The sequence below is a fragment of the Magnolia sinica genome, chromosome 9 (assembly GCF_029962835.1).
Source record: "Magnolia sinica isolate HGM2019 chromosome 9, MsV1, whole genome shotgun sequence".
Lineage (NCBI taxonomy): Eukaryota > Viridiplantae > Streptophyta > Magnoliopsida > Magnoliales > Magnoliaceae > Magnolia > Magnolia sinica.
Genome location: NC_080581.1, coordinates 85,376,411 through 85,398,315, shown reverse-complemented (window position 1 = coordinate 85,398,315; position 21,905 = coordinate 85,376,411). Strand labels below are relative to the sequence as shown.

General features: G+C 39.2%; 2 protein-coding genes and 4 long non-coding RNA genes across 6 annotated transcripts; 4 read left to right on the top strand and 2 right to left on the bottom strand.

The window, feature by feature from the left end:
* Nucleotides 1-5,439: 5,439 nt before the first annotated feature.
* On the top strand, nt 5,440-6,804 carry LOC131256519 (uncharacterized). Its single transcript, XR_009176863.1, has 3 exons — nt 5,440-5,883; nt 5,960-6,057; nt 6,204-6,804. It is a non-coding gene; the product is annotated as an uncharacterized LOC131256519 (long non-coding RNA).
* A 75-nt stretch (nt 6,805-6,879) lies between these two features.
* LOC131256518 (uncharacterized) lies at nt 6,880-7,998 on the top strand. The gene is made up of 2 exons (XR_009176862.1): nt 6,880-6,941; nt 7,586-7,998. It is a non-coding gene; the product is annotated as an uncharacterized LOC131256518 (long non-coding RNA).
* A 949-nt stretch (nt 7,999-8,947) lies between these two features.
* LOC131255304 (disease resistance protein RPM1-like) lies at nt 8,948-10,280 on the bottom strand. The gene is made up of 3 exons (XM_058256002.1): nt 10,073-10,280; nt 9,877-9,959; nt 8,948-9,793 (listed from the first exon to the last, which is right to left on the bottom strand). Exons 1-3 carry the CDS (start codon nt 10,278-10,280, stop codon nt 8,948-8,950), a joined length of 1,137 nt encoding a protein of 378 aa, XP_058111985.1.
* A 6,061-nt stretch (nt 10,281-16,341) lies between these two features.
* LOC131256517 (uncharacterized) lies at nt 16,342-17,698 on the top strand. The gene is made up of 3 exons (XR_009176861.1): nt 16,342-16,785; nt 16,862-16,959; nt 17,106-17,698. It is a non-coding gene; the product is annotated as an uncharacterized LOC131256517 (long non-coding RNA).
* A 78-nt stretch (nt 17,699-17,776) lies between these two features.
* On the top strand, nt 17,777-18,896 carry LOC131256516 (uncharacterized). Its single transcript, XR_009176860.1, has 2 exons — nt 17,777-17,838; nt 18,484-18,896. It is a non-coding gene; the product is annotated as an uncharacterized LOC131256516 (long non-coding RNA).
* Nucleotides 18,897-19,844: 948 nt separating this feature from the next.
* Nucleotides 19,845-21,548, bottom strand: LOC131255303 (disease resistance protein RPM1-like). The gene has a single exon (XM_058256001.1). It carries the CDS (start codon nt 21,546-21,548, stop codon nt 19,845-19,847), a length of 1,704 nt encoding a protein of 567 aa, XP_058111984.1.
* Nucleotides 21,549-21,905: the final 357 nt, after the last annotated feature.

The window sequence follows — 21,905 nt, the reverse complement described above, 5'->3', positions numbered from 1 at the left end:
GTACTCGAACCCTTGACCCAGTGTTGAAACTCCTAGGAGTCTACCACCCAGGTAAGAGTAAGGACCCTTTTTGGATTAAAGTTGATTCACACTCTAGGGTGCCAAACACACCAAGAGGATTTCAAATCCTGGGGGTTCCGAATCTAGGGGGTTCCAAATCCGCGCTCCCAAACAGGCCCTAGCAACCCGATCGATAAGCTGATCGGACAACGGCATGGGATATTCATCTTTTGGTGTAGGTAGGTTTAAATTTCTAATGTCGATACATAGCCTTACTATTCTTTTTCATCACTGGGACAACATTTAACATCAATTCCGCGTATTTGATCGGTCGGATGAAACCAGCCTTTGGTAATCGCTCAATCTCATCTTTGATCTTGAGGTAACTTAGGTTGTCATCTGCCTAAGTGGCTGTTTGTATAGCCAATAACCTTCTTTCGTGAATAATATATGCTCAACCAGGGATCGATCAAGCCCTGACATTTCATGATAATCTTATGCAAAATAATCAACAAAATTAGAGAGCCGCTTTGCCAACTCTTTCTTAAGAGGTTGCAAAAAGTCACTTATGAATGCCAATTTCGAATCCTGTTCTATACTTAGATTGATCTCGACTAACGAATCCTGAACTTGCGGTCGAGAATCTTCCTTCACTTCTAAGTCTTCTTTGAAATAAATGTTGTCACTCTCAGTCGATTCCTCCAACTGGGCCAAATGTATGAAATAGCCTTCATTGGCTTCCCTAAGCTTTCTTTAAGCCTTTTTATTTTGGTCGTGAAATCGACCCAATTTGCTTCATCCCTTGGCATCCCGATCATGGGAACTCTTCAATGGTGCAGTGGGAGGTCAGCCAATGTAGAACAATATCTTTCGGCTGGACATCATTGGTTCTGGTGATCTCCAGAATAGCCTACACAATGCTATCTGGATTCCTTTTTACTGTAATCTTAGTAGGGCGACCAAACTTATTCTCCCGATGAATCTGATAGGTCTCACTTCTTCACCATAGTAATTAGCTTCATTGGCATTCGACGTGGCCAAGAAAGGCTTGTTGTCAGCCAGGACTAGCTCGACCTTATCTTGGTTCCAAAAAAATCACAAAATGATGGAGAGAGAATGGGATGCATGCAAAAGAATGGATCTAGTCTCTCCCCAATAGTGTGTTATAGCTTGACGAACTATCCACAACAAAAAAAAAAAATGGCGCCAAGACCGTTTTGATGCCTACGGTCAAATCGACCACCAAGACCCCATGCGTGTTGGTGACATGGCCAGCAAAATTACTAACAGTGACTTCTGATGGGATCAGATCGGTCGTAGTTTTTCCTAGCTTAGCCATCATTCTCCATGGCAACAAGTTCAGTAGCTCCATTATCTTCCAGAATTCTGGTAAGAGGACATCTGTCTATATAAGCTAACATGTACAACGGCTGTGTTGTGTCATTGTGGGTGGGCTTGTCGATAATTACCCTTTTGGATACACCCCCGGCCATGACAGTAACCATGTTGACATGTGGTGCTTTGTCAACTTTGAATTCACTTTCTTCGCTCTCTTCAAACGGGAAAGAAGCATGTTGTTGTATGATCACTGGAGGAGCATATTCTTCTACATCACCAGCCATCATGTTAGTTTGAGTGGGACTCGCTAGAAAGCTAGACAACAATGTAAAGACCATATTGCAATGAAACGTTATATTCCACAAATTTCTTTTCCAAAATTTATTTTTTTTCTCTCTCATCAGATTGGGATGATTCGACATCAGGGTAGATTTACTCAGCATGTGAACATCTCTAAATTAATTAGTGGCTAACTCTCACTTTTTTTTCTTTTTTTTTTTTTCCAAAAAACTTAAGCTGCTTGTGTTTCATGAGGAAATGAGCCCAAGGTTGTACAAAGTGTGGTTTGGGAGGGCCAGCGACAAAAGGGAACCGGCCCCCGATCATGTACGAAAAGAGAAGCTGAATATAAATTCACGATTATGCTCCTTTCAAGTTGGACACCAAAGGAATTTAATTTAATTTGAGAGCTGCCACTACAAGAAAGTAGGCCTTTAGCCTCAATTTTTTAACCTCGGTTGAAAAAATGGAGGCTAAATGTGTTTTTTAGCCTCAATTGGTAAGGAACTAAGGCTAAAAGTTCACTTTTTGCCTCAGTTGCTTTGGAACTGAGGCTAAAAGTCTACTTTTTAGCCTCAGTTGCATAATAATCGAGGCAAAAAGTCTACTTTTTAGCCTCAGTTGCATAGTAATCGAGGCAAAAAGTCTACTTTTTAGCCTCAAATGCATAGGAACCGAGGCGAAAGGTCTACTTTTTAGCCTCAGTTGCATAGGAACCGAGGCGAAAGGTCTACTTTTTAGCCTCAGTTGCATAGGAACCGAGGCGAAAGGTCTACTTTTTAGCCTCAGTTGCATAGGAACCGAGGCGAAAAGTCTACATTTTAGCCTCAGTTGCATAGGAACCGAGGCGAAAGGTCTACTTTTTAGCCTCAGTTGCATAGGAACCGAGGCGAAAAGTGTAATTTGTAGCCTCAGTTGCATAGGAACCGAGGTGAAAAATCTACTTTTTAGCCTCAGTTGTATAAGAACCGAGGCGAAAAGTCTACTTTTTAGCCACAGTTGCATGGGAACCGAGGTGAAAGGTCTACTTTTTCGCCTCAATTGCATAGGAACCGAGTCGAAAGGTCTACTTTTTAACCTCAGTTGCATAGGAACCGAGGCGAAAGGTCTAATTTTTAGCCTCAGTTGCATAGGAACCAAGGCCAAAAGTCTACATTTTAACCTCAGTTGCATAGGAACCGAGGCGAAAAATCTACTTTTTAACCTCAGTTGCATAGGAACCGGGGTGAAAAGTCTAACTTTTAGCCTCAGTTGCATAGGAACCGAGGTGAAAAGTCTACATTTTAGCCTCATTTGCATAGGAACCGAGACGAAAAGTCTACTTTTTAGCCTCAGTTACATGGGAACCGAGGCCAAAAGTCTACTTTATATCCTAGAACCAATGCCAAAAGTCTACATTTAGGAATATTAAAAAAAAAAATTGAGAATATTGAAAGAATTAATAATTTTTAAAATTTTTGACAATTGTGAAAAAATTGAGAATTTTGGAAAAAAATGGAGACAATTGGGAAAAAATTGAGAATTTTGAAAAAAAAATATTGAGAGTTTTGAAAAAGATTTGAATTTTGAATTTTTTAAGAATTAAGAATTTTTAAAAATTTTGAGAACTTTTAAAAAATTAAGAATTTTTTTTTAAAAAAATTAAGAATAAAAAAAATGATAATTATGAAAAAGTATGATTTTTTTAAATTGAGAATTTTAAAAAAATTAAGAATTTTTAAAAAAAATAAGAATTTTGAATTTGAGAATCTTGAAAAAAAAAATTGAAAATCTCTTTAAAATTGAGAAATTTCAAATAATTGAAAATTCTGAAAAAAAAAAAAAAGAAGATAAAATTGGACTTTTTAGCCCCGGTTGCATAGGAACCGAGGCCAAATTTCTGCCTTTTAGCCTCGGTTGCCTAAGGAACTGAGGCTAAAATTCTATTTCTGAAATATAAATTCGACAGGCACGCATGGATGGACGGTGTAGATTTCCCACAATCATGGTGATGGGCCCCACCCAGCATCCTTACGTAGGAACCCAATCCGCGCCCCTTAAACAGTCCTCTCACACCATTCCTTTCCAACCGAAACCCAACCCTACCCTAGCTCCTCTCTCTCTCTCTCTCTCTCTTCTCCGAGATTTCCGTCTCCAAAGAAGGAGAAAAGCTCCTCCTCCATCTTCGGTTCTTGTCTTCATCGGATCTCTCTCCATCTCTCTCTCCGATCATTAGATCCTTGAAATACAGTGAGCTTTTTTCCAAATATTCTCCACTTAGGGTTTATTTTTTCAAATTTTTTTCTCAATTTTTGGTGCTTAATCTATTTTAATCTGAATCCAGCTTATATCTCTTGATTCTGAGAGATTTCGTCGGATTTTGATCCGGTTCTTGCGGATAGATCTGTTTTCCTTTCGGATCCCATTGTTTGGAGCTTTACTTTTTTATTTTTGTTTTTGAAATGACTGTGTGTTTTTTTATATTTGATTCTAGGTCATGATTTGGATTCTTTGTTTTAGAGTCTGAAATGTGTGGAATTTTTTATCTGGTGGTGGCCTTTGTGTGTTTTTTTTTAGTGTTTCTAGTGTTAGATCTGGAATTCGGTCTGTTTGAGATTGTGGTTGTCTGATTCTTTTGGTTGTATTTGCTAAAATTGCGTGGTTTCGATCGGATCTGGTAATGATTTCTCTGTTCCTGGCCCTTTTGTTTTGGAAATGGTGTGATTTGGGGAAGAAAGCAGTATTTGTGGCGTAGTATGTCCGGTTCTTGTAAAATTTTCTTAAAATTATCTAATAAAGGTTTAATTTTTGGCAATGAATGAGATCTCTAAACATTTCTTTCACTCCTGTGAAGAACTATGGATGGACAAACTAATACAGAACTTTACAGGGGATACAGAGTGTCCGGATACATGTTTTATTCTGTGAGGTAACAAAAGCCATTGAATTTTTCAGATGTGTTCATGTCTTGTATCCATGGTATTAAAAATGGTTGAGTTACAGCCATAATGGCCGTTAGTAGCAGTAAGGGTTGTGACCGTTACGCAATGTGGTGCTGTAATCCCCAACTTGAAAAAAAAGAAAAAAAAGAAAAAGAAAGAACAACCCATAATGGTCCTGTAATGGGCGTAACAGCTGTTATGGTCCTGTAACAGGCCAACACGAAGCCATAACGTGCCCATTACATACCAATTCGAGCCCATAATGGGCCGATACATTTTTCCTTTAAGAGAATTTCAACTGTTACAGGGCTGTAACGAATATTACAACTTGTATCGTGATGGCTATAAGGTTGGCCTTTACGGTCACTGTTACTGTTATTGAATTCCTTGATTGTATCAGACCCTAAGGACACTTGATAGTTAGGAAGCCCCTCCACTTTGTTAAATCAAACAAAACTTCAATAAAAGAAATAAGATGAGCCTAATGAGGAATGGTAACTCATTAGTACGGATTTCAGTTAGTACGGAAACTCGATTGTACCATACCTTTTCATCTCTCTTCGTTCTCCACCATTTCATATCTTAGTTCTTTATTCTCGTCATTCTCTACCATTTCATACCATAGTTGTTTATTCTCTTCATTCTCTGTTATTGATTATGTATCTAAAAACATTGTAATTAATTGTAGTCGATCCGGAATTTAGCTTCATCTGTTAGCTTTACTAGAATATGTTGTTAAGATATGCCTTTTTATATACTGTTGCCAAGAGACTGTTTGACTGGAAAATTTCAGCTGCAAACTGTCACTCTTTAAGAATCTGGAGCAAACTTACGGGAATTAGGCATTTTTTACTGATGGATTTTATAAGGGTGATTGGATATTATTAGTGCTTTACATACTCACCTGATTTTGCACAATGCTGCATATGGAGGTGCTTTTTGGCCAGGGTGCATGTGGTGCTAGCTAATCTCTAGCCATCCAAAAACTACATTGCGGTCCACTAGATGGACTGGGAAATTGCTAGGTTTGGCCGAGTATGGACTGAGGGGTCTCTCTTGCAGGTATGTTGTGGTTTCTTTAAAGCTTCTCTATGTTTTCACAATGTAAAATTCTGCTTATGATTGTATGAGATGGGAGCTTGTTCTATAGATTTATAATAGATGCTGTATTATCTTTCAAAAGAATGTGGTCCCGACCCAATTGAGGAAGTTATGCCCAAAGTGTAGTTAGCATAGTGTCCCAGTGGGAATCAGAAGTTTAACTGGCAATGGTATCATCTCTCCTTGATAGGGGCAATAGTAATGGATAGATGATTGAAAGGAGAAATAAAGTCAACCATATAGGGTACATTCAATTTATTTGGGTGCATTTTCAGTTAAATTGATACCTTTTTTTTAAAATTATTTTTCCTTTTCTTCAGATACTGAATCTGCTAAGGCATCTAGAAGACAGCTGAAAGAGACAATCTACTCAGTGCTGTTTGATATGAATGTTCTTGCTGTTTGTGCCATCAATCCGGTAGGAGCAGTATCTGAAGAATTGTGCAGAGTGTATAAGCACTTTATTTGTCTGTGTGTCTGTAAGATCAGGTTGCTTGTTTTGAAAACCAGTTACTTCCATTTTCTGTTTTTTTAAGACCAAGAATTTATTCCTCATTGTGGCAGGCATACACAAACAAGCTGTAGAACAAGTTTTCACGTTTGGAAGAAGAGAATGAAAGGCTCAAGATGTAGAAGGTCGGCATTTCATCTCTCCTTGGGAATTTTTTTTTTTTTTTTTTTTTTTCTAAATGGGATTGCAGGACCATGCAGGGTTGGTTGTATCTAAGTTTTGGTCGGATATTGCCTGAGAATTAGATCGTGTTTGTTTTCCTTTCGGTTACATATTAAGGCATCTTATGTTAAAAAAGCTAGGATTCAGTGGCCTTATTGTTGTTTTTTGTTTGTTTTTCATTAGTTTCTCATAGCAAGTTGTGATTTTGGTTCGTTTCCTTTTGCTCTTGAAATGCTAGGAATTTACTTAGCATTTAGAAACTGCGGGCTGCTGCTTGTTTATTTTTCTTTGTTAGATAGACTTGGATAGACTTGGTAGAAGAGAAGTATCTTGTCCCAGCTTCTTAGGGTCTGCTTTAAGGATCTTTTTTTTCTTGGTTGCAAAAATTCCTATCTAGGACCCTATCTTGTGTGAGTGAAAATGCCATCTTGTCCATTATCACCACCTCTATCATGGTCCTGTTAGAGTATCTAAGGTAAATTAATGGAATCTTGTGAATATGAATGAATTGAATGAATCATATTTATCATCTACATTATGACTGTTGAGTTTTTTTTTTATTTCTTCAAGTTTTGGATGCTTCCTGGTACATGCCTGACGAGCAGCAAAATCCACTTCAAGAATATCAGGTGATGACTTTTGGTTGCTTTTTCTTTCTAAACTTTTTCATACTTGGGTGTGTTTTTCTTACTGGTTTTCTTTTATAAGGCCAATTTTTGTTTCCTCTGTTGCTTATGATTTGCAATACCTGCCAGCAAGCAATTGAGTAGGGGTTGTATTGTGGTGCTTGTAAGCCTTGTAGCACCATATAGTTTGATACAATGACAATTTATTAATGTGATTGAAGTTCCAATTGAAGGCAATTCATTAAGAAAAAAGGAAATGAAAAAAGAAGGAAAAGAGAAGAAAAGTTCCAACTGCAAGCTTGCCAAGTTTTTTTTTTTTTTTGATAATGTCGGTATAATGATATTTGATTAGCAAGTATATTTTACAATATTTACTGGACATGTCTATAGTAACCACCATATATTATCCTGCTGCATATTGAAGCATGTGTTACAGATAGCTAGCTATGTTTACACATAAAAAACTGAGCCGTCTACTTTTGTATTTGAGCATGCGGTGTACGTGTTAGCAATCAATCAAATTCCATCTGCAAGCAGTTTTTTTATTTTTTTATTTACTGTGACACTTTCCCAACTATAGAGGTGACTTGTGAAGCTGATTGTCCTTTTATTTTCTTGTTTATCATGGGCCTTGATTGTTTATAAAGGTTCAAGTCTTCAACAAATAGAGGGCCTGGTTCTGCAACACTCTACGGCTCCAAGCAGTATAATCTCAATGCTGTGCGACTTACCGAATCAGCTATGCTTCTCAGCCCATTGCAGGGAAACTTCCCAGGGAGGAATTTGGGCTCATTGCAAGAAAAGAAAAGGGCCTGCATCACACATAGTGGACACGTGATCGTGGCCAGTGAGGTTGGTGTTGTAGACATCTGCCAGAAGATGTGGCTAGGAAAGGAAGACATGATCGGTCCATAAGGGGACCTTACTGAAACAGTTCACGTGGAAGGCTAGGAAAGGAAGACATTTATAGTTTAAATAGACCATTAATTGTTTTGTTGATATTGTGCTAATTGTTGTCTTGATGAATGTTAAATGGGTGAAATATGCACAGGCTCAATCATTTGTTGTCATTTGTTGATTATGATATTGTTAGCTTTGGTTGATAGAGAAATGAGGTCATCAACCGAATTTAGCCTCAGTTGATGCCAAAAGAGGCTAAATCCATCTTTAGTCTCGGTTTTGCCTCAGTTACCTAAACCGAGATTACAGCTCTCATGGCTAAAGGCTTTAGCCTCGGTTGTTGAGAACCGAGGTTAAAAATAGTTTTAGCTTCGGTTAGAGGCAATTGAGGCTAAATTTGGATTTAGTCTCAGTTGGAAACAATGGAGGCTAAAATTTTGCTTTGGCCTCATTTCGAGAAAATTGAGGCTATAAAAGTCATTTTAGCCTCGGTTGCTAAAACTGAGGCTAAAGCCTTTAGCCACGGGGGTTTCAACCTCGGTTTGGATAACTGAGGCAAAACTGAGGCGAAAGGTTTTAGCCTCAATTTTTTACCATTTTAGCCTCGGTTTTGAACTGAGGCTAAAGCCCCCTTTTCTTGTAGTGACTCCATCTTCTCAACAGAAGTGCACAAATCGTTCCCATCTTCCCTTTTTAGCTTGATAATGCCTAACCTCCTCAGTTGGGTGAGATTCCCCAGCTCTCTAATGATTCCGCTCTCTGCCTCTATGCATGCCAACTTCTGTAGGGATCTCATATGCCCAATTCCAGCTGACACCTTAACTCCATACACAGAGTTAAAAGGTAAATAAACAACCATTATATGATAGCGATAAACGAGGAGGTGGCGAAGGTGCTCGAGCTTGAGAATCTCAACTGGCAATTCACATACAAAGGTGCCCTTAAGATTCAATGTTTCTAAGTTCTTTAGCTTCATCAACGAACTTGGAACCTTCTTGATCTTTGTATTCTCCAAGCTTAGGTACCTCAAATGCAACAAGCTTGTTAGATCATCAGGAAAGATGTCCACGGACACATTTTCAAGATCCACCACCTTCAACAACCTTAAGCTAGCAAACGATGTGATTGCAGGAGTTTTGAATAGCCCATCCACCCCAAAAATGAACAGAGTGAAGACGGGTGAAGGTATCAAATTTTGGAAAATTCTCACCATCGTTGCAAATCGACAGATGCCGGATTCTGTTCATGTTCTCTTCAACAGAAGATGCAAAGAAGTGCTCCTCCCTGAATTTTGGAATAATCGTCTCCCGCACAAGATCGTGGATTTGACAAGTGATTACCTTGCCATAAGATTTCCGTTCTGTCACTAGAGCAACATTTCTAGTGATGAGCACATTGAGGTAGCCTTCAGCAACCTCTTCCATTGACCTGCCTTCATTTCTTTCGACAAAACCCTCAGCTATCCATAGCCGAATTAGTTTCATACGCTTAATGGCATAATCTTCTGGAAAAATACTCAAATACAAGAAGCATGATTTCAGGTAGTAAGGCAAGTCATTGAAACTGAGTAATAATATTTTTGTCATGCTTCTAAGATTGTCATCGCTTTCAAGCTCTGATCCAAGGCTACGGTGAATCATCTCCCACTCAACATATGTCTTTCCCTTCACTGACAAAAGACTACCTAATGTGACAATTGCAAGAGGTAGTCCTTGACATTTTTTTACGGAACTTCGAGAAAGCTTCTCCAATTCCTGAGGACAACTGTTCTCCTCATTTGATTGGAATGCCTGCCTGCAAAAGAGGGACCAGGCATTTTCTGGATGCAGAGGCTGAAGGTTGTAGATGTGATTGGAAGGTCCAATGCAAGAAGATGATGCAACGTCACCTTTGCGTGTGGTGATCATTACCCAGCTACCATATTCACTAGTGGGCAATGCATTGCTTATGAAATTCTATAAATGCACCTCCCATCATCAAGAACAAGCACATACCTCTTGTTCTGCAATTAGCTCCGTAGCACTTGGATTAGCTCGACCTGTGTCATCGCATCTACTCCTTCAGGAGACTGTTCTTTCTTTGCCTCGGAGAATTGCTTTATCATGTTTCTGAGTAGATGCACTGGTTTGAATGATTGCGAGACAGTGATCCAAGCATATGTTTAAAACATTTCTTCACTTGTTGGCTATCATAGACTTTCTTTACTAGAGTGGTCTTGCCTAGGCCACCCATACCAACCACCGAAATCGTCGAGAGTCTCGAATCTCCATTCATTAACCATCTGATCAATTGCCTCCTCGGCATGTCGATGCCCACAAGATGAGCTTCCTCAATGAAAAGAGCATTCAATCGAGGATCATACCATTGATCACTCATGTTATTGGAGCTTGAACCTTGCTCTATTCTATTGAGAGTGTAAGCGTCTTTTCTCTTCGTTATCATACCGATTCAGGTTTTGATATCTTGTATTGAGGATGCAGTCTGATGATGCACCATGAACTGCTTGATGAGTATATAAAGAAAGTCGATGCATCCCTGAGAATCGTGTTGCGCTTGTGCTTTGCCGAGCATGAACTTGTCGAGAACATCCTCGACATCATAAGCGATTTCTCTTACTTGTTTCACCCATGTCTTGAGGCTTTGGTCTGTGTCTTGTCTTGTATCAGCATCCCTTAAAAAGGATTTAATTCTGTCTAACTCATCCCTGATGTCACAGACTTCTCCATGGACCCCCTTCAGCAACTGTGCTTCCTCCACCAGCAAAGCTCCCAAGTATTCAACTAAGAAGCTCACAGCACTCTCCGCCATTTCTTCTTTTTCTTCTCTCATAAATTTCCGTTTTCTTCGTTCTTTCTTATAACCAGTGGGACAATTTTCGTAGATTCCGAGTATCTTGCGATGAATACAATGATTGATAGTAGACGGAGAGTTGGATTACGTCCAGCCCCGCTGGATGGAAATCGGTCCAGGTAGAGTCTCTATGGGGCCACCCGTGATGTATGGGTTTTATCCGGATGCGGTTTGGCTAGTGACACTGCCATGATGTATTTGTTTACGCTGTCCATCCATTTTGAAAGATAATTTTAGTGCTTGATCCAAAAAATGAGGTAGATCTAAATCTCAGGTGGACCACACCATAGGAAAACAGTTGTGATTGAATGTTCACCATTAAAAACCTCCTAGGGCCACAGTAATGGTTATTTGACTTCTAACCTGTTGATTAGGTCATACAGACTTCGATGAAGTGAAAATTATATATATATATATATATATATATATATATATATATATATATATATATATATATATATATATATATATATATATGGGAAAAGGTATCATGCGCTCGACCTCACTAGTCCGTCCCATGATGATGAGCTGTGTGGGCCCCACTGTAATGCGTTTCGAACATCTACCCCATCAGTCAGGTGCATCATTCCATCGTAGGTCTAGGACTCAAAAATCAAGTCAATATGTGACTTGTGTGGGCCACACCACATACAGAAGTGGGAGGGGCCATGCACCATTAAAACATTCATAATCATTTTTGGGCCCACCGACATGTGTTTTGCAAATCCATCCCATCCATTATGTGTGTCCCACTTGGATGAGGGTTCAGACCAAGTTTCAGAAGCATTCAAAACTCAGATGGGCCCCACCAAGTGATTTTATATGTTTTTGGCATGTCTTCACATGATTTTAGATGGTATGGCCCACCTGAGTTCCGTATACGGTTGATTTTTGGGATATCCCATAATCTAGAGGGGACCCATCAAATGCACGGTGTTGATGGTCGACACGCATCATGGTGGGGCCCACATATATATATATCAGCTTGATTGAAAACTTTTGTGACCCAGGAAATTTTTAATGGTGGGACTTCAATCAACACTGTGTGATCCACCTGAGATTTGGATCAACCTCATTTTTGTGCTCATACAATAAAATGATCCGGAAGAATAGGTGGATGGCGTGGATGAAACACAACATCATGGTGGGGCCCATAGAGCACTAACCACTAGCCATTGGCTGGCCGGGTCAGTAGCCGATCCGTTTCCCTTTTATCCATGACTTTTATCCACTGAATCAAGTGGACCACACCACAAGAAGCAGTGATAACGACGCTGGTCACCGTTGAAACATTTGTAGGTCCCACTGTGATGTTTATATGCCATCCAACCGGCTCATAAGGTCAAATAGCCCGGGATGAATGGAAAATGCAAATTTCAGTTCATCCTAGTAGGAATGAAACTATTAACCGTATGGATGGCATATAAACATAATGGTGGACCCAATCAGATTTCAAAGGAAGGCATACAAACACTGAAACGGATTGGCTGCTCCCCCTGCCACCATCCCGGTGGCTGGTGGTCGGTGCTCTGTGGGCCCTACCATGATGTATGTGTTTCATCCATTCCGTTTATCCATTTTTAAAGATTATTTTAAGCATTTAACCCAAAAGTTAGATGGATATAAATCTCAGGTAGTCCACACCACATAAAAACAATAGTGATTGGATATCCACCATTAAAATCCTTCTAATGCCAGTGTACTGTTTGTTTGACATCCAATCTGTTGATTTGGTCATACAGGCCCAGATGAAGGGAAAAAACAAAAATCAGCTTGATCCAAAACTTTTATGGCCACCGAAATGTTTTTAAAGGTTGACACTCATTCAACACTGTTTCCTGTAATGTGGTCCACTTGAGATTGGGATATGTCTCGTTTTTTGGTCTCATACTGTAAAGTTATCTGTAAAAATATATGGACGGCATGGATGAAACACATACATCATAGTGGGGCCAAAGAGCACCGTCCATCAGCCATTGGCTGGTGTCATGGGGAGTAGCCAATCCGTTCCCTACAAACACCACCGTCTTTGGAAAGGCTTTCGCATCCGCGTCCACACTTTTTAAGTCCATTACAGCGGGGAGGTGTTACCCGGGTAACACTGTACAGGGTGATTCCCTGACCGTGGGGCCCACCTTGATCTACATCTTGTATATATATCCACACCGCCCATCCATTTTTTGCAGCTTGTTTTAAGGCATGGTCCCAAAATTAAAGCAGATTCATATCTAAGTGCTGGAAAGAGTGGTCGTCTGTGTGTTTGTCCTCATTAACCGATTGGATGAAAAATAAATATTATGCTGGGCTTTTGGAAGTTTTTAATGGTGGGTGTTCAATGATCCCTGTTTACTATTACGTGGTTTACTTGAGATTTTGATTAGCTTTATTTTTGGGACCATGCCTAAAATGCAGTGGAAATTCTATGACCGGTGTGGATATACAACACATATGGAAAGGTGGGCCCCATGGTCCAGCTAACATTTTTATGTTTTCAGTTCATCCGAGTAGTAATGACCTTATGAATCAGTATGGATGACATATATAAACATCATGGCGGATTCCGTTGGAGAACTTTGGAGAACTCTGAAAGCACACAGGGGAATCAAGTAAAGTACTACCAATCACAGAAGTAAGTTCAAACATAAACGGTTTGAATTTTATGTAGTAAAACCTTTTTCAAAAAAAACCATAGTGCAAATTGATAAGTAATACATTTTAAAAATATAAATATAAGAGATAGTGTTATTGATTCAAACAACCCTCAAATCCACTTCACAAGGCCAAATTATACCCTTACATCCTTAGGGACGAATTGGAAAGCCTAGAACTCTAATTCTCCTTAAATCCTTATTACACCCGATATATATAGTATCATATAATATTATAATCGAAATAGGAAACAAATTCCGCACTTAGGCAATTCTATGCACGCGCTTGATGGGACTTCGATGACATCGAATAATAATACTAAAAAGTTCCAGCAAGGATTTTCTCGATAGCACTTTGATGGCATTGACACCTACTCAATGACCCTTCGGTGGTATAGACAAACTCTGTTATTTTACAAATTTAAGAAATCATCAATAGACCCAAGAGAACGGTAGGCATTTTCTTATTCAGTTTCTCCATCGTGCAGCCATTAAAGTTTTAGATCAGCCTCATTTTTTTAGAGTCAATTTCCTAACATGATCTGCTAAAACAAATGAAACGAGTGGATTACTCACAAACGTTACAGTGACCCCACCTAGCTTCCCATATCGTAAAGCTCCCGGAAAAGGGTTTCACAGGATTATGCCTCCCCCAACTGCCTTTATTCTTTCTTTTCTTATTTTTAAATTTTCTTCCAAATTATTTATTATTATTTTTTCCTCTCACGACTCAAGAGGCTGGTACTTATTTTTAAAGAGGTCTGAGGTCCTACCAGGTGGACTGCAAATTACGGTCCACCCAGTTGGTAACTCCCAACCTTTTAATGGGCTTATGATATCCAACCCATTAAATACATTGGACTCACTGCCATGATTACCTTGTGCAATAATCAGCCACATCCATTTATCAAAAGGTCTAAACTTTTATATTGACATTTATCAGTGGCCAGATATTGTTATATATGGAGGGAAATCCCCTTATCAGTAGATTGATCTGATTTTTGCATTAGGTGATTTTCATGGTGGGACTAACCTATTGGAAGTTTTGGATTTTGCATGCACGTATTAGGTTGGTTGATATACACTGGGTGAAAATGCTATGGACTTTTTTTAAAAAAAAGTAGATTTTAAAACATTTCATTATGGAAAGATGATCCAGTGCGAGCACTGCATGCAATCGTATTCCTAGGGACGCGGATTTCCTGCCAAAGCCTCTACGCAAGGATGCTGGGTTGGACCCACTACAATGTATGTGATAAATTCATTACGATCATCTGTTTTGGGAGCTAATTTTAGAACGTGAGACCAAAAATGAGGTGGATACAAAACTCACGTGGGTCACACGAGAGGGAAAATTTGAAAAAGAAATTTCCACCGTGGAAACCTTCCTGGGCTCCATGTTGATGTTTATATGCTATCCAAACCGTTTATAAGGTCATTCCAGATGGGATGAAGTGAAAACACCAAACATAATATATATATATATATATATATATATATATATATATATATATATATATATATATAATGGAAATGGTTCTCTGCGGTCCAGCTCAAGGGAACTTCACATGAACTTTAGCTATGTGGGCCCCACCATGATGCATGTCAAACATCTACCCCATCAGTCAGATGCACCATTCCATGGTGGGCCGCGGGCAAGTCAATCGATGACTTTTGTTTTAGAGTCTGAAATGTGTGGAATTTTTTATCTGGTGGTGGCCTTTGTGTGTTTTTTTTTAGTGTTTCTAGTGTTAGATCTGGAATTCGGTCTGTTTGAGATTGTGGTTGTCTGATTCTTTTGGTTGTATTTGCTAAAATTGCGTGGTTTCGATCGGATCTGGTAATGATTTCTCTGTTCCTGGCCCTTTTGTTTTGGGAAATGGTGTGATTTGGGGAAGAAAGCAGTATTTGTGGCGTAGTATGTCCGGTTCTTGTAAAATTTTCTTAAAATTATCTAATAAAGGTTTAATTTTTGGCAATGAATGAGATCTCTAAACATTTCTTTCACTCCTGTGAAGAACTATGGATGGACAAACTAATACAGAACTTTACAGGGGATACAGAGTGTCCGGATACATGTTTTATTCTGTGAGGTAACAAAAGCCATTGAATTTTTCAGATGTGTTCATGTCTTGTATCCATGGTATTAAAAATGGCTGAGTTACAGCCATAATGGCCGTTAGTAGCAGTAAGGGTTGTGACCGTTACGCAATGTGGTGCTGTAATCCCCAACTTGAAAAAAAAGAAAAAAAAGAAAAAGAAAGAACAACCCATAATGGTCCTGTAATGGGCGTAACAGCTGTTATGGTCCTGTAACAGGCCAACACGAAGCCATAACGTGCCCATTACATACCAATTCGAGCCCATAATGGGCCGATACATTTTTCCTTTAAGAGAATTTCAACTGTTACAGGGCTGTAACGAATATTACAACTTGTATCGTGATGGCTATAAGGTTGGCCTTTACGGTCACTTACCGTTATTGAATTCCTTGATTGTATCAGACCCTAAGGACACTTGATAGTTAGGAAGCCCCTCCACTTTGTTAAATCAAACAAAACTTCAATAAAAGAAATAAGATGAGCCTAATGAGGAATGGTAACTCATTAGTACGGATTTCAGTTAGTACGGAAACTCGATTGTACCATACCTTTTCATCTCTCTTCGTTCTCCACCATTTCATATCTTAGTTCTTTATTCTCGTCATTCTCTACCATTTCATACCATAGTTGTTTATTCTCTTCATTCTCTGTTATTGATTATGTATCTAAAAACATTGTAATTAATTGTAGTCGATCCGGAATTTAGCTTCATCTGTTAGCTTTACTAGAATATGTTGTTAAGATATGCCTTTTTATATACTGTTGCCAAGAGACTGTTTGACTGGAAAATTTCAGCTGCAAACTGTCACTCTTTAAGAATCTGGAGCAAACTTACGGGAATTAGGCATTTTTTACTGATGGATTTTATAAGGGTGATTGGATATTATTAGTGCTTTACATACTCACCTGATTTTGCACAATGCTGCATATGGAGGTGCTTTTTGGCCAGGGTGCATGTGGTGCTAGCTAATCTCTAGCCATCCAAAAACTACATTGCGGTCCACTAGATGGACTGGGAAATTGCTAGGTTTGGCCGAGTATGGACTGAGGGGTCTCTCTTGCAGGTATGTTGTGGTTTCTTTAAAGCTTCTCTATGTTTTCACAATGTAAAATTCTGCTTATGATTGTATGAGATGGGAGCTTGTTCTATAGATTTATAATAGATGCTGTATTATCTTTCAAAAGAATGTGGTCCCGACCCAATTGAGGAAGTTATGCCCAAAGTGTAGTTAGCATAGTGTCCCAGTGGGAATCAGAAGTTTAACTGGCAATGGTATCATCTCTCCTTGATAGGGGCAATAGTAATGGATAGATGATTGAAAGGAGAAATAAAGTCAACCATATAGGGTACATTCAATTTATTTGGGTGCATTTTCAGTTAAATTGATACCTTTTTTTAAAAATTATTTTTCCTTTTCTTCAGATACTGAATCTGCTAAGGCATCTAGAAGACAGCTGAAAGAGACAATCTACTCAGTGCTGTTTGATATGAATGTTCTTGCTGTTTGTGCCATCAATCCGGTAGGAGCAGTATCTGAAGAATTGTGCAGAGTGTATAAGCACTTTATTTGTCTGTGTGTCTGTAAGATCAGGTTGCTTGTTTTGAAAACCAGTTACTTCCATTTTCTGTTTTTTTAAGACCGAGAATTTATTCCTCATTGTGGCAGGCATACACAAACAAGCTGTAGAACAAGTTTTCACGTTTGGAAGAAGAGAATGAAAGGCTCAAGATGTAGAAGGTCGGCATTTCATCTCTCCTTGGGAATTTTTATTTTTATTTTTTTCTAAATGGGATTGCAGGACCATGCAGGGTTGGTTGTATCTAAGTTTTGGTCGGATATTGCCTGAGAATTAGATCGTGTTTGTTTTCCTTTCGGTTACATATTAAGGCATCTTATGTTAAAAAAGCTAGGATTCAGTGGCCTTATTGTTGTTTTTTGTTTGTTTTTCATTAGTTTCTCATAGCAAGTTGTGATTTTGGTTCGTTTCCTTTTGCTCTTGAAATGCTAGGAATTTACTTAGCATTTAGAAACTGCGGGCTGCTGCTTGTTTATTTTTCTTTGTTAGATAGACTTGGATAGACTTGGTAGAAGAGAAGTATCTTGTCCCAGCTTCTTAGGGTCTGCTTTAAGGATCTTTTTTTTCTTGGTTGCAAAAATTCCTATCTAGGACCCTATCTTGTGTGAGTGAAAATGCCATCTTGTCCATTATCACCACCTCTATCATGGTCCTGTTAGAGTATCTAAGGTAAATTAATGGAATCTTGTGAATATGAATGAATTGAATGAATCATATTTATCATCTACATTATGAATGTTGAGTTTTTTTTTATTTCTTCAAGTTTTGGATGCTTCCTGGTACATGCCTGACGAGCAGCAAAATCCACTTCAAGAATATCAGGTGATGACTTTTGGTTGCTTTTTCTTTCTAAACTTTTTCATACTTGGGTGTGTTTTTCTTACTGGTTTTCTTTTATAAGGCCAATTTTTGTTTCCTCTGTTGCTTATGATTTGCAATACCTGCCAGCAAGCAATTGAGTAGGGGTTGTATTGTGGTGCTTGTAAGCCTTGTAGCACCATATAGTTTGATACAATGACAATTTATTAATGTGATTGAAGTTCCAATTGAAGGCAATTCATTAAGAAAAAAGGAAATGAAAAAAGAAGGAAAAGAGAAGAAAAGTTCCAACTGCAAGCTTGCCAAGTTTTTTTTTTTTTTTTGATAATGTCGGTATAATGATATTTGATTAGCAAGTATATTTTACAATATTTACTGGACATGTCTATAGTAACCACCATATATTATCCTGCTGCATATTGAAGCATGTGTTACAGATAGCTAGCTATGTTTACACATAAAAAACTGAGCCGTCTACTTTTGTATTTGAGCATGCGGTGTACGTGTTAGCAATCAATCAAATTCCATCTGCAAGCAGTTTTTTTATTTTTTTATTTACTGTGACACTTTCCCAACTATAGAGGTGACTTGTGAAGCTGATTGTCCTTTTATTTTCTTGTTTATCATGGGCCTTGATTGTTTATAAAGGTTCAAGTCTTCAACAAATAGAGGGCCTGGTTCTGCAACACTCTACGGCTCCAAGCAGTATAATCTCAATGCTGTGCGACTTACCGAATCAGCTATGCTTCTCAGCCCATTGCAGGGAAACTTCCCAGGGAGGAATTTGGGCTCATTGCAAGAAAAGAAAAGGGCCTGCATCACACATAGTGGACACGTGATCGTGGCCAGTGAGGTTGGTGTTGTAGACATCTGCCAGAAGATGTGGCTAGGAAAGGAAGACATGATCGGTCCATAAGGGGACCTTACTGAAACAGTTCACGTGGAAGGCTAGGAAAGGAAGACATTTATAGTTTAAATAGACCATTAATTGTTTTGTTGATATTGTGCTAATTGTTGTCTTGATGAATGTTAAATGGGTGAAATATGCACAGGCTCAATCATTTGTTGTCATTTGTTGATTATGATATTGTTAGCTTTGGTTGATAGAGAAATGAGGTCATCAACCGAATTTAGCCTCAGTTGATGCCAAAAGAGGCTAAATCCATCTTTAGTCTCGGTTTTGCCTCAGTTACCTAAACCGAGATTACAGCTCTCATGGCTAAAGGCTTTAGCCTCGGTTGTTGAGAACCGAGGTTAAAAATAGTTTTAGCTTCGGTTAGAGGCAATTGAGGCTAAATTTGGATTTAGTCTCAGTTGGAAACAATGGAGGCTAAAATTTTGCTTTGGCCTCATTTCGAGAAAATTGAGGCTATAAAAGTCATTTTAGCCTCGGTTGCTAAAACTGAGGCTAAAGCCTTTAGCCACGGGGGTTTCAACCTCGGTTTGGATAACTGAGGCAAAACTGAGGCGAAAGGTTTTAGCCTCAATTTTTTACCATTTTAGCCTCGGTTTTGAACTGAGGCTAAAGCCCCCTTTTCTTGTAGTGACTCCATCTTCTCAACAGAAGTGCACAAATCGTTCCCATCTTCCCTTTTTAGCTTGATAATGCCTAACCTCCTCAGTTGGGTGAGATTCCCCAGCTCTCTAATGATTCCGCTCTCTGCCTCTATGCATGCCAACTTCGTAGGGATCTCATATGCCCAATTCCAGCTGACACCTTAACTCCATACACAGAGTTAAAAGGTAAATAAACAACCATTATATGATAGCGATAAACGAGGAGGTGGCGAAGGTGCTCGAGCTTGAGAATCTCAACTGGCAATTCACATACAAAGGTGCCCTTAAGATTCAATGTTTCTAAGTTCTTTAGCTTCATCAACGAACTTGGAACCTTCTTGATCTTTGTATTCTCCAAGCTTAGGTACCTCAAATGCAACAAGCTTGTTAGATCATCAGGAAAGATGTCCACGGACACATTTTCAAGATCCACCACCTTCAACAACCTTAAGCTAGCAAACGATGTGATTGCAGGAGTTTTGAATAGCCCATCCACCCCAAAAATGAACAGAGTGAAGACGGGTGAAGGTATCAAATTTTGGAAAATTCTCACCATCGTTGCAAATCGACAGATGCCGGATTCTGTTCATGTTCTCTTCAACAGAAGATGCAAAGAAGTGCTCCTCCCTGAATTTTGGAATAATCATCTCCCGCACAAGATCGTGGATTTGACAAGTGATTACCTTGCCATAAGATTTCCGTTCTGTCACTAGAGCAACATTTCTAGTGATGAGCACATTGAGGTAGCCTTCAGCAACCTCTTCCATTGACCTGCCTTCATTTCTTTCGACAAAACCCTCAGCTATCCATAGCCGAATTAGTTTCATACGCTTAATGGCATAATCTTCTGGAAATATACTCAAATACAAGAAGCATGATTTCAGGTAGTAAGGCAAGTCATTGAAACTGAGTAATAATATTTTTGTCATGCTTCTAAGATTGTCATCACTTTCAAGCTCTGATCCAAGGCTACGGTGAATCATCTCCCACTCAACATACGTCTTTCCCTTCATTGACAAAAGACTACCTAATGTGACAATTGCAAGAGGTAGTCCTTGACATTCTTTTACGAAACTTCGAGAAAGCTTCTCCAATTCCTGAGGACAACTGTTCTCCTCATTTGATTGGAATGCCTTCCTGCAAAAGAGGGACCAGGCATTTTCTGGATGCAGAGGCTGAAGGTTGTAGATGTGATTGGAAGGTCCAATGCAAGAAGATGATGCAACGTCACCTTTGCGTGTGGTGATCATTACCCAGCTACCATATTCACTAGTGGGCAATGCATTGCTTATGAAATTCCATACAGGCACCTCCCATACATCATCAAGCACAAGCACATACCTCTTGTTCTGCAAGAAGCTCCGTAGCACTTGGATTAGCTCGACCTGTGTCATCGCATCTACTCCTTCAGGAGACTGATCTTTCTTTGCCTCGGAGAATTGTTTTATCATGTTTCTGAGTAGATCCACTGGTTTGAATGATTGTGAGACGGTGATCCAAGCATATGTTTCAAAACATTTCTTCACTTGTTGGCTATCATAGACTTTCTTTACTAGAGTGGTCTTGCCTAGGCCACCCATACCAACCACCGAAATCGTCGAGAGTCTCGAATCTCCATTCATTAACCATCTGATCAATTGCCTCCTCGGCATGTCGATGCCCACAAGATGAGCTTCCTCAATGAAAAGAGCATTCAATCGAGGATCATACCATTGATCACTCATGTTATTGGAGCTTGAACCTTGCTCTATTCTATTGAGAGCGTAAGCGTCTTTTCTCTCCGTAATCATACCGATTCGGGTTTTGATATCTTGTATTGAGGATGCAGTCTGATGATGCACCATGAACTGCTTGATGAGTATATAAAGAAAGTCGATGCATCCCTGAGAATCGTGTTGCTCTTGTGCTTTGCCGAGCATGAACTTGTCGAGAACATCCTCGACATCAGAAGCGATTTCTCTTACTTGTTTCACCCATGTCTTGAGGCTTTGGTCTGTGTCTTGTCTTGTATCAGCATCCCTTAAAAAGGATTTAATTCTGTCTAACTCATCCCTGATGTCACAGACTTCTCCATGGACCCCCTTCAGCAACTGTGCTTCCTCCACCAGCAAAGCTCCCAAGTATTCAACTAAGAAGCTCACAGCACTCTCCGCCATTTCTTCTTTTTCTTCTCTCATAAATTTCCGTTTTCTTCGTTCTTTCTTATAACCAGTGGGACAATTTTCGTAGATTCCGAGTATCTTGCAATGAATACAATGATTGATAGTAGACGGAGAGTTGGATTACGTCCAGCCCCGCTGGATGGAAATCGGTCCAGGTAGAGTCTCTATGGGGCCACCCGTGATGTATGGGTTTTATCCGGATGCGGTTTGGCTAGTGACACTGCCATGATGTATTTGTTTACGCTGTCCATCCATTTTGAAAGATAATTTTAGTGCTTGATCCAAAAAATGAGGTAGATCTAAATCTCAGGTGGACCACACCATAGGAAAACAGATGTGATTGAATGTTCA

Bases quoted from the DNA above. Each gene is read 5' to 3' on its own strand.
- LOC131255304 (XM_058256002.1), bottom strand. From the start codon at position 10,280: ATGATAACGAAGAGAAAAGACGCTTACACTCTCAATAGAATAGAGCAA. The intron at 9,960-10,072 runs GTATGGGTGGCC...CATTCAAACCAG, and splicing joins CTCGACGATTTCGGTGGTTG to TGCATCTACTCAGAAACATG. The intron at 9,794-9,876 runs GTCGAGCTAATC...GTGCATTTATAG, and splicing joins GAGTAGATGCGATGACACAG to AATTTCATAAGCAATGCATT.
- LOC131255303 (XM_058256001.1), bottom strand. From the start codon at position 21,548: ATGGCGGAGAGTGCTGTGAGCTTCTTAGTTGAATACTTGGGAGCTTTG.